Raw genomic sequence first — 12495 nt, 5'->3', positions numbered from 1 at the left:
CTTGCTTAATTACAACTTATAACATAATATAATCTAATAATGGCTAATAACAGTGACAAAATTGATAATAGTGAATTAAAGCTTCTAATTAAAAAACGTGGTTCGTGTAAGGCCCAACTCACGCAGTTTGAAACCTTTTTGAGTCGCTTAGATGGTTGTGATGGGCTAAGTGAGCTTCTAAAAACGGAGTTAGGGATACGTATGAAGAAAATCGAGTTGCTACAAAGTGATTTTGATAAATTACAGTGTGAAATCGAGTTGCTGTCGGACAACGTGGACGAGGCTTATGCGGACCGCGATCAGTTCGAGTCCAAGTTGTTCCGCCTGCTGTCCGTGGCTCACGGGCTGCTCGCGGCGGCGGCGCGCTACCCGGCGGCCGGGGCTCCCGGGGGAGACGGGACGAGCGACGCTGCCGAGGAATGCCGTGGAGGAGGTTTCGTCAGGCTGCCCAAAATTGACCTTCCTCACTTCGATGGCGATTATCAGCACTGGCTTTCATTCAGAGATACGTATATTTCACTTATACACGACAACACCAGCATTAATAACGTAAATAAATTTCATTATTTACGTGCTGCACTTACAGGCAGCGCGTCTTTGATCATTCAAAGCTTGGATCTAACCTCTGAAAATTATTCTATTGCTTGGCAATTACTTTCTGATAGGTACGACAATCCGAGATTGCTTATCAACAATCACATTTAGTGCCTTATTTTCTGTGGACCCCATTCAAAGGGAGTCTAGCTCAGCATTACGTAACATTGTTGACGTAACTAACAAAAACTTACGTGCCCTCGCCTCTTTAGGCGAACCAACCGATCATTGGGACAGTTTAATTGTTTTTCTTATGTCCAAAAAGCTAGACTCGTCCTCTTACAGACAATGGGAAGAACATAGAAACAATCTTGATTCTTCGCCCACATTACAGCAATTTATTAAATTCTTAATTAACAGAGCGGATCTCTTAGAAACCTTAACTGATACATTTAAATATAAACAAAATAACAAACCTAATAATAACAATGACGCATTCAAAACAAAAAACTTTTTAGTGTCCACTGATAACACTAGAGCCTATTCATGCCCAATGTGCTCACAATCTCACGGCTTATTTAATTGCCCATCATTCAAAGCTTTGGACATTGATTCACGCATTAAAAAAGCAAAAGAAAGTCGTGTTTGCATGAATTGTTTACGATTAGGTCATGTAGAAAACGCTTGTACGTTGACACATTGTAAGTACTGTAAGTACAGAGTTAAGTTAGAGCGTCGCGGAAGGCCGTTTTTAAAAACACAGAATTTTTGATTAATTACGTTTAATCTCGACGGAGTCTCTACAGGAACTGAACTACTTGCTAAGCTTAAATCTAAGAATCGCCTGCGGTGACGCCGTTGCCACCGTGGCTAGTCATAACATCCTCTTGGCTTGTCAGCACTCTTGAATACTATATGACTACATTGTAGCATGGGAATGGAATGTGCTATTTATGTTTGGATGGATACTAAGCCATGAGAATGTATAACTCCTCCCTCCTTAAGTTCGAAATCCTCATTTGGGGATTTTTCCGAATGATGATTTCGAATATCCTTCTTATATCTGTAAAGGTAAAGTAATACAATAATAATGATTAAAATTAAGATTACATAAATGATTACTGTTCCGACACTGATGCTTTTCACATTGATAACACTTTCATTGACTTTGCATATCACTTCACTTTCACTTTTCTTCAATAGGTATGACATAAGACGGATATCTGAAAGATCGATTTCCTCCAGGTTGATGGGGTAGCTTTCCTTTTCAGGTTGTAGGGGTAGAATTTCTGGTAAGCTGAGTAAGGGTAAGTCAGAATACTTGATTTTTTCAAATTGTAGAGTTCGCTTTTTCAGTTTGTACTTTTCTATTTCAATTATACAATTTTCATTCATAGTGAGTATGTATGTTCCTTGAATGTTATGGTGTGTAACCTTGTCCTTACAGACTTGGGTAAGTACAGAGTTGTCCTTGGAATATAGTATCCAGCGATTAAGTTGTATGGGGGTTAATTTAGTATTTTCCAGCTTTACATAAGTTGTTCGGCATGACGTGGCGTTAGGGGTGCGTTTCATCAAGTCTATGACACATGTGTCCTCAATGAATGCAGACATCTCGTTTTCATTGCATAGATAGTATTGTTCGTCGATCTTCTTGCAGGGCTGAGAGAGTGACTGAGTTTTCAACCCTTTCATAATAAGGTAAGGGAATTTGGGAATTATAAGGGTAGTTTGGTTGGATTCGTTGGTGGTAGGAATGGGGAGTATTTTATAATATGTATATGTATCTTTTTTAATTAATGGAATTTCTAAAATGAAGGTTATCTGATTTTCCTTAAAATAGGATTTTAATTCTATTGTTTGTTCTATCTTTACTAAATTTGCTTCGTTTACAGGGTATACTAACTTATTATTTTCCTCTATCTTTTTCAGTATTTGTAACAGTTCATCTGAATCTAATATTGACTGATGTAGAGTCCTTAATTTACTAAAAGCTATGGTTGTTTCCAACTCATCCAATCTGATAAAAAGTGTTTGAAAGTTATGAAAGAAAAGATTATACACTGATATGATTTGTTCACGTATTTGTACAGATTTAGTTATATTAATTTGTTTACGAAGTTCCCAAATTGCTTTATCTAATTGGATGAAATTGTTCTGTGTACTATTTGCAATATTAACAAAGGACTGCACCATTTCGGTAACCAATGATAGTTTTTTCGCAACGTTTTCCGTGCGTAATTTTGCTTCGCTGATTAAATTATCATACCTAATGGCGTCATCGTTATCTAGATTTCCTGTAAATATCTTAATGAGTGAACCAAGAGGGTTCAAAATACCTCTTTTTATTCTTTTAGATGGGGAAATTTGTCTTAATTTTCCGATGGTTGTATCCTTTATGTAATCTGTTTGCGTTTTTATATTCGCAATTCCTACGTCTAATTTTCCTTTAAAATAACTAAGAACATGATTATTCAAGTTCGCGTATCTATTTACGTTAAATTCTAAATCTCTACATAATAAGCTTATATTTAATACCTTAAAAACTATCCACTTATCGGAACTAATAACTGCTTCTCCTTTTCGGACGGGCAGAATTCCAGCGCCATTATTGACTCGCTGAAGTCGAAGGGCCTGGGTCGTGAGGACCACGGCCAGTAGCAGGTGGAGAAACCTGCGGAGGGCGTTTGACATCTTTAATAGGTACCTTGCTAAAGCGGTCCCTTTTCGCGATAACAGGTACGATGTTTCTAGAGATGTCTCCAGCCACTCGTACTTTCTCAAAACGGGGTTTATCCTTACTACGTCGGTTATTTATCCCTTTAACAAAGACTGTGTCACCGCAATCTATATTAAAGTCGGTCTCACCGCCGCGTTTCTGCATAATCTTCTCCTTTTTATTGATCATATGATCTGTTAGGTATTTATATAGGTATTTAGTCCTTTTCGCGTGATCGCTTATTAGTTTTTGGTGATACTGTTGTTCGAATTTCACGTTAAATGTACTATTAGCGTCTGTGTGTCCAAAAACAACCTCGAATGGTGTAAGACCTGTAGTTGAGTGTATGGTTTGGTTGTATGACATCACTGCATACGTCATTACTGTTGCTGCGTCAGTGATTTTGTGTTCGTATTTGGCTAGGCGATATATTTCTAAGATGGTTGAATGAAATCGCTCTATTAAACCCATAGAGGTCGGATTATGAGGTGTCCCTATGTGTAAACGGATTTTGTAAAAGTCTAAGGTCTCACGCATAAGTACATTGTTGAACTCTGATCCAGGATCAGAACTAATTTTTCCGGGTACTCCATATATAGAGAAGTATTTAATAAGCGCTCTTACTACTTCAGGTGTGGATTTGTTAGGTATTTCAAATGCTTGACCAAGTTTGCTGAAGGCGTCTATTATAGTAAGAAATGATTTTCCTTCTATGGAAAACAGGTCGATAAAGATTTCCTCAAAAGGTCGGTTTTGAGTTTGGGTGAGTTGTAATTCGGGTTTAAACGGTTTTCGGTCGTATTTTAATTTTTTACAAGCTTCGCATGCATTAATGATGCTTGCTACCGTTTCATTCATGTTATTCCAGAAATACGTACAACGGAGATGGGTTATGGTTTCTTTAATCCCCCGATGGCAAGTTTTCCCTTGATGGTATTTGAGAACTATTTCACGTTGTTCATTTTCGTCTTCGACGTAAATTACTCTTTCCGTGCATTCGAATAATTTTACCGTATCTTTTTGGAATAATGATATTGCTGCTTGGGTGAATTGGATGCGATGTTGTTTTTCGTCGAAATAAAGGAAATATTTCTTTTTTGGTTTAATATGTGTTTTCAGGAATTCTTTGATGAGGTTTGGTGCATCTAACGGTAAGTGTACTTCCAAAATCGATTGTTTTTTATTAGATAGGTTTTTCACTGAAATTTCGTTCCTATTCCAGGAATAGACAAGGATTTGGTTTTGTTTTGTATCTACGGCTTCTTTCAAAATGGGAATACCTACGGTGTCTATGTCATCTGCTGAGTGGGCTGTAACGGATGCAATTGTCTCTTTACCCTCGCTACCTGTAATTGTGCTGGAAGTGGGTGATGGAATGGAAAATGGAGATCTAGGCCTATTTGTTGGTATGCTTAATGTTTTTTCCGAGTCTGATGATAATTCGATTATGGGTATACTATTTTCCTGATCTAAATTAACATCCATTGAAATGTTGTCTTTATCCAGTACATTTAATTTAATTCTCGATAGCGCGTCAGCGTTTGTGTTTTGACGTCCTTCATTATTAGTGTGCTCTAAACGTCGTTTCAATAAGTTCTGTTTTAGCATGTTATCTTTTTCTCTAGGAGCTACTTCGTCAATTTCCATCGGTGTGTAGCTGACTAGGCACTCAAATTTTGTGACTTTAATGGGTTCGGTAAACTTTAAATGGACAATTTTATCTGTTGTGTTTTGGATTACAGTATGGGCAAACGAATCAACACATGTAACTAAAGCTGTAGGCATACGAACGCCTTCACCGAAACAAAGGAAGTCTACGATGGCTGTACCGTTCTGTAAGTTGGTAGGTATTTTAACGCGTGTCTCTGTTCGCGGTTCCAGACATATCTCATGAGGTGGTGTATATATAATAGGTATACACGTATCGCGCGTCTGTAGCACTTGGTGATCCATGTTAATGGTAGCGCCTAACTGTTTTAACAAATCTGAACCTATGAGGCCGTCATATCTCTTGTCTACATCATAGATAAAGAATTTGTGTCGTAGGGTGCTCCTGAAAGTTTTCAGTAGAGGGATGTATATAGCCTCACTGTGAGTACTACGGGCATGCGTACTGATGACTTCGAAGGGTTCTTCAAATTTATAGTCGGTAAAATATTTTTCTACAAGCTTTGGACTTATGAAAGACCTAGTACTGCCGGTATCTATCATAAATCTAGCCCCTATTTCAGGTAGTACTATGTGTGGTAATTTTAAAATGCTATCGCAGTTTAAATGTATTATTTCTGATTTATTTCCGAGGCTTCTATCTGAAAATCCTGGTTTTCATCATTTTGTTCGTAAATTACGTCATCTGATTGTGTAAAATCCGAGTAATAGCCGTATTGTTCATCGTTTTCCGGTAAATAGTAATTTTCCGGTGAACAGTAATTTTCCGAGGAAAGGTGATTTTCCTGCGCGTCTAATTCGTTGGAATAAAAGACGTTATTTTCTTGTAACATGTTTTGTCGAAGGGGTGCAGCTGTGCGCATGGAGACGTCAGTGGTTATTGGTTTATTGTTTTGGTTGTTAGGTGGAATACCGAATTTAAATTTATTTTGGTTTCCGTGTTGCGCGTTAAGTTGCTGTTGCATCGGTGGACGCCACTGCTGGTTCGGTATGCCGAACTTGAAGTTATTTTGTTGGTTTGGAATTCCAAAACGGAAGTTTTGCTGTGGGTTATTGGGTCTGAAATTGTTATTTATCTGTTGGTTAGGTATACCAAATTTGAAATTTTGTTGTGGTCTAAATCCTGCATTTTGGTTTAGGCCACCACGGAATTGTTGGTTATTATTATTATTATTAATTCCAAACTTAAATCCAGGGTTTTGCTGTGGAATAACAACATTAGGTGTATTTGAGTGGGGTGAAGTTAATTTGGTGGATTTATTATTTTTCGAGTTGTATTGAAATTGGAAATTAATTTCCTCAGTGACGACGCTTAAAGCCGCCTCTAGGGATGTACATCCCTTTAAACGAACTATTCGTATCATGTCCTCGGGTAGATTATAGAGGAAGACATTTAATGCCGAATTATTATAAATGATCATCTTTGCAGCTTTTACACCTTCGTCTACAATTAAATTAACCTTGGACAGTAATGCGCTCTTCGTTAATTGAATTCTACTACAAAAATCTATATACGATTCGCCAGGTTTGATTTTTAACGATTCTAACGTAATCGCGATGCATTCTTCGGATCTAGGGTCACCGAAATGTTGTAGTAGCAATGCACACAGTTGTTCCCAAGTTGTTATATCTTCTCGTTCGCTGAGCAAAGACGCAGCTTTGCCCTCGAGTCTGCTTGTAATGGCATGAAAAACATACAGGTTTTGAGCTGCATTTCCCTGAATGGAAAAACTCCTCAAAATGTACTGAGACTTTCTTATATATAGGTTTAGGTGTCCCGGTTCACCATTGAACTTAGGTATCAAACACAAAAGATCTCTCGGGATAATTCTTATTTGCTCTTCTGTATGGTTTTCTTGGGCAGTTGCCATTTTATTATATTTAATCTAACTATCTTAACTAAATTAATCCTAATTTGTGCGATTTTTGTCACAATTTCTAATCTAATTTTGTGCTATGTTTGTCACAATTACTAGCCTACTTTTTGTGCGATTTTTGTCACAATAACTAAACTAATTTTCATAAAACTATAAACTTAATTACATAAAGAGTCGATTTTTGTACTCTAAATGATATTAGATAACTACCGTGCTATTTTTGTCACAATAATTAATCTAATTCACCTAAAACTATAAACTTAACTACATAGAGAGTCGATTTTTGTACTCTAAATGATATCAGATAACTACCAGTTACATAGAGAGTCTATTTTTGTACTCTAAATGAAAATCAGATAACTATCAGATTAGGTTTACCAGCAAAAAGGAATAGATGGGACAAGACAGGATAGTGAAAAGGTTTACTCACACACCGCTCGCCATATCCTCCAGTTGTCAGCTGATGATGTGTCTCAAAAACGTACCCAACGCACTTAACAAATTTATTTGTTTTCTGGTTCTTCTTCACACTCGCGAAAACGTCGCTATTTTCCCCGCGGAAAGACAAAATATAGTCCTCTATACGCGAGAAAAGCGCATGAAAATATCCGGAAGGCTGCGCCAGTTAAGTTAGAGCGTCGCGGAAGGCCGTTTTTAAAAACACAGAATTTTTGATTAATTACGTTTAATCTCGACGGAGTCTCTACAGGAACTGAACTACTTGCTAAGCTTAAATCTAAGAATCGCCTGCGGTGACGCCGTTGCCACCGTGGCTAGTCATAACATCCTCTTGGCTTGTCAGCACTCTTGAATACTATATGACTACATTGTAGCATGGGAATGGAATGTGCTATTTATGTTTGGATGGATACTAAGCCATGAGAATGTATAACTACAGACACAACACATTGTTACATAAAGACGTAAACAAAAACACATACACCAACAAATCTGCTTCAGTACCTACAACCAGTGGTTTAGCGAACAATGTAGCCCTTTCGTCGGACATTTCACCAAGTACATTAAATAACCATGGCTCTGTACTGCTTTCCACAGCGCTCGTGAAGGTGGCAGACAAGCACGGGAGCCTGCACACAGCGCGGCTGCTCCTCGATAACGGCAGCACTTCTAATTTCGTCACCGAGTCCCTCTGCGAGAAACTTGATCTGAAGAGGTATAACGCGAGCTCCACAGTGTCAGGTATAAATAATCATGCGACCTCCACTACAGAGTCTTGTGACCTTGCTATACAGTCTTACACCGGTGATTATAGGACTAACGTGCGCTGTCATGTGTTGCCCCACATTACTAAATGTCTGCCCTCGTCTTATATAGATACAACAAACATACCTATACCTACCGGAATACTACTGGCTGATCCTTCCTTCAATGAGCCTGCGGCCATAGATATTCTCGTAGGTGCTGAATTCTTTTGGGACGTATTAGGTACAAAAACCATAGACTTAGGTAAACGTCAACCTAAGTTACATAATTCTAAATTAGGCTGGCTCTTATCCGGGTGTGTTTATAATAATAATATTCCCCATAGCCAATCTTATCTTTGCCATTTCACCGACACATCACGCACTGAACCCAGTCTTACGCGTTTTTGGGAACTTGATTCAGTGTCTTCTAAACATTGCTTATCTTTTGAAGAAAACAAATGCGAGGAACATTTTAAAAATAACACTTGTCGTGACGTTGATGGTAGGTTTATTGTTACCATGCCGCTGAAGGAATCTCCTGAAGTCTTAGGCAATTCTTACACAATAGCCAAGCGTCGTCTCTTATCTTTAGAACGCAAATTAGACAAAGACCCTAATCTTAAACATAGATACCATGAATTTTTGCGAGAATATCTTGACTTAGGACACATGACTGAGAAGAATAATACTTATGTACCTAATGAAACTAATTATTTCCTTCCGCATCACGGAGTCATTCGCGAGTCTAGTAGCTCAACGAAATTGCGCGTGGTTTTTGAAGCCAACGTGCCTTCAAGCTCAGGAAAGTCCCTAAACGACATACAGCGTGTTGGCCCTACGGTACAGGATGATCTTTTTTCAATCATTTTACGTTTTCGGCAGCATAAATTTGTAGTGACCGCGGACATTGAAAAAATGTACCGTGCTATATGGCTTAATCCCGTTCAACGCCCTTTGCAGCAGATTTTATTCAGATTCGATGCCAACGAACCCATAAAATCATACACCCTGAACACCGCGACTTATGGAACAGCCTCCGCGCCCTATCTAGCCACGAAATGTCTGGTGTCCCTCGCTGAGACAACCAGTGATGCTCGCGTACAAGAGGCCATTAGGCATGACTTTTTTGTCGATGATTATTTAGGGGGTGGGGACTCAGTAGAATCCGTCGTTGAGGTTAGTAAGGGCATCATTGAAACATTAAAATCGGCGCAATTTAATCTACGTAAATGGCAATCAAATAACTTTGAAATCCTCAAACAAATTTCAGAATTACAGGGTGATCCTAATGTCACACTTAACCTCGATAATTCGCCTTCTAAAACTTTAGGTGTATATTGGAACTCTTATTCAGATAACCTATACTTTGAGATAAACATAAAAGCTGGTAATAAAATTACTAAGCGGACCATACTTTCATTGATAAGTCAAGTTTTTGATCCCTTAGGTTTAGTAGGCCCTTGTACAGTCGAAACTAAAATTCTCATACAAAAACTTTGGATCAACAAATATGAGTGGGATCAGGAAGTTCCACAACATATAAAAACATTATTTCACGAAATCATTAACTCCTTACATAACTTAAACCAATTTAACATTCCTCGCTGGGCGTTCTCAGATAACATAATAAAAACAGAAATCCATACATTTTCAGATGCTTCCGAGCGGGCATATGGCTCATGTGTCTATATAAGGACCATCAGAAATGATGGTACAGCGCACGTTTGTCTTCTAACCTCGAAAAACAAGGTGGCTCCCATCAAACCCACCACCATCCCTCGACTCGAGCTTTGCGGAGCCCTGTTAGGCACAAGACTCTGTAAAAAGGTACTTGATTCACTCACCGTCAAGATCGATCAGTGCTATTATTGGTCGGACTCGACAATAGTACTGGGCTGGCTTAACACAGCCACTTCTCGTCTTGAGCGCTTCGTTCGCAACCGAGTCAACGAAATACAGGAGAGTACTGCCGGAGACACATGGAGCTACGTTCCCTCTAAACAGAATCCTGCGGATCTTGTTTCTCGCGGGGTGAAGGCTGACTTAATCAGTGCATCGGCGTTATGGTGGAGCGGGCCCACTTTCTTACATAATTCTAACTCAGAATTTCCCTCAACCCCTAACTAACGAAATAAATACATTAATGAATAAAATTTATAATTACAGTAAATTAATAAGAATATTTGCATATGTGCAGCGGTTCATTTATAATTGTAAAAATAGTAATAAAAAATATGGTAACTTATCTTTTTCAGAATTAAAATCATCAAAAATCGCCTTGCTACAAATCGCTCAACAAGAAATGTTCACCGACGAATATCATATTCTCAAATCGGGAAATACTTTAAACAAGAAAAATAGATTGATTTCCCTTTCCCCTTTTTATGATACAGATAATAATCTGATCAGAGTTGGAGGTCGTCTTGACAACAGTTGTTACAGTTATAATTTAAAGCACCCTATACTCTTGTGTAGTAAACACCCTTTAACCAAACTTATATTTGAGTTTCATCATATAACCTTGTTACATGCAGGTCCTCTTTTGATGCTTTCATGCATAAGGCAAAATTACTGGCCACTCTCGGGACGTAACCTTGCTAAACGAATAGTTCGCACTTGTGTACGTTGTTTTAGAGTGAAACCTAAAACAATACAGCCAGTTATGGGTAATCTGCCAAGCCATAGAACTAAATTAGAGTTTCCCTTTTTAAATACTGGGGTGGATTACGCTGGGCCAGTGCTTATAGCCGATCGTAGCGGAAGAGGTGCAAGACTGACGAAATCTTACCTATGCATTTTTATTTGTCTTGCAGTGAAGGCGGTGCACATCGAGCTCGTCTCGTCTCTCACGAAGGAGGCATACCTGGCTGCGTTAAATCGCTTCATGGCTCGCCGGGGAAGGCCCCAGACCATTTATTCGGACCACGGTTCCAACTTTATTGGTGGTTTTAACGAGCTCTCAGATCTTTTTAGAAGCTCACTTAGCGACATTCCAACCATTCTATCACATGACGAAATTGATTTTAAATTTATTCCTCCATATAGCCCCCATTTCGGCGGAATTTGGGAGGCGGCTGTCAAATCGGTCAAACACCACTTGCGGCGTGTTCTTGCCCTAGCTCATCTCACTTATGAAGAAATGATCACTTGCCTGAATCAGATAGAGGCCATTTTAAATTCACGTCCCTTAACACCTCTATCTTCTGATCCTTCCGATCTTTCATTTCTTTCCCCCTCCCACTTCCTCATTGGACGACCGCTCACGTCGGTTCCTTATCCTCAGGTGTCGGACTCCAACGTGCATCGCCTGGACCGCTTCCAACGCATCGAATTCCTGCGGCAGCACTTCTGGAAGCGATACTGCGCAGAGTATGTGACCTTGCTCCAGCAGAAGACGAAGTGGCTCACGTCGACGGGACACCTACAAGTCGGATCCCTTGTCTTGGTCAAGGACAAGACGCAACCCCCCTTGATGTGGCTCATGGGACGAATCGTCCAGCTACATCCCGGCAAAGACGGAGTCAGCAGAGTGGCAGACATAGAGACCAAACGAGGCATAATTCAACGGGCCTACAACAATATCTGTCCTCTACCCTTGGACTGTTGAATACCTCAACGGCGGGGAGCTTGTTGCGGCTATTGAAGCTGGCAACATCGGTGCAAGAGGAGGAGCGCGGGGAGCGGCGGCACCACCTATAAATGCGTCATCTTCGGTTGCTCTTACCCTCTTACCTTTCGGACGCACGATCTTTTCATACATACATATTTGTCATACAACCATTGTAAACCAGACATTAAATTATTCATACCATAAAATACAGTCCACTCATTTATTAGCTTAGGGCTTATCCAATCTACATAGTCAGGACCCTAGGCCCCATCAATGACAACGGACAAGCCTACATATCAATATTGAATAGTACCGAGATAAAAACTTTATAGCTAGAACCAATAGGAGACGTTTTTTCCTTCGATGAAATAAATATTTATCACATAGGAAACACTATAAGTGTACGTCTAACAATATATATATGATTAATTAATATCCCCAAGCACTCGTATACACAATTTTTTAAATGTTTTCTGCACTAAATACAACGAATTTATATTTTTTACGGCTGCGCAATGTAAAACGTGTAAGTGAAACAACAGTTCAAGTTCAAGACAGTTTATTATTTATGCACCCACTTATGATGATGATGTCCTCTTCGTCGTATCCGACAACAGCGACTCTTGCTACACTCTGTAATGTGCTCTTATGTGGCTGGCAAGTCCGAACTTCGTCTTGAACACCCTGTCACACTGAGCACAGTAGAGCTGTCCCATCCTGTTGTATGTATAGTATAGTTGTAGGAGGGCTAAGGGCGTGTCTTCCGAGAGTGACGTCCACCGTCTTATACCCACAGGTACCTAGATCGCGTGAACCGAGAGATTTAAATAAAGCCTTGAATAAGGCCCTAGAAGAGGAAAAATTTTAACTCCTGGAATCCAC

At 39.4% G+C, this 12495-nt stretch overlaps 1 protein-coding gene across 6 annotated transcripts; it reads left to right on the top strand.

Annotated features, from left to right (window-relative positions):
- LOC119693424 lies at positions 1–11819 on the top strand. 6 transcript variants are annotated; one of them, XM_048622261.1, is made up of 4 exons: positions 1–505; positions 7843–7998; positions 9658–9830; positions 11287–11819. In XM_048622261.1, the coding sequence occupies exons 1-4, from the start codon at positions 40–42 to the stop codon at positions 11608–11610; spliced, it is 1119 nt and encodes a 372-aa protein (XP_048478218.1). In that variant the 5' UTR covers positions 1–39; the 3' UTR covers positions 11611–11819. The 6 variants fall into 6 exon arrangements, 4 of the variants coding, with proteins under 4 accessions (XP_048478218.1, XP_048478219.1, XP_048478217.1 ...); XM_048622262.1 differs by lacking the exon at positions 9658–9830 and having other exon boundaries at positions 2–505; XM_048622260.1 differs by lacking the exon at positions 9658–9830 and having other exon boundaries at positions 5–505; positions 10817–11819.
- Positions 11820–12495: the final 676 nt, after the last annotated feature.

The sequence above is a fragment of the Plutella xylostella genome, chromosome 7 (genome assembly GCF_932276165.1).
Source record: "Plutella xylostella chromosome 7, ilPluXylo3.1, whole genome shotgun sequence".
Taxonomy (NCBI): Eukaryota; Metazoa; Arthropoda; class Insecta; order Lepidoptera; family Plutellidae; genus Plutella; species Plutella xylostella.
The sequence above is the reverse complement of the archived record's forward strand: the minus strand, read 5'-3'. Positions and strand labels throughout refer to the sequence as shown.

Bases quoted from the DNA above. Each gene is read 5' to 3' on its own strand.
- LOC119693424 (XM_048622260.1), top strand. From the start codon at position 40: ATGGCTAATAACAGTGACAAAATTGATAATAGTGAATTAAAGCTTCTA. The intron at 506-7,842 runs ATACGTATATTT...ATGGCTCTGTAC, and splicing joins GCACTGGCTTTCATTCAGAG to TGCTTTCCACAGCGCTCGTG. The intron at 7,999-10,816 runs GTATAAATAATC...TTTGTCTTGCAG, and splicing joins CGCGAGCTCCACAGTGTCAG to TGAAGGCGGTGCACATCGAG.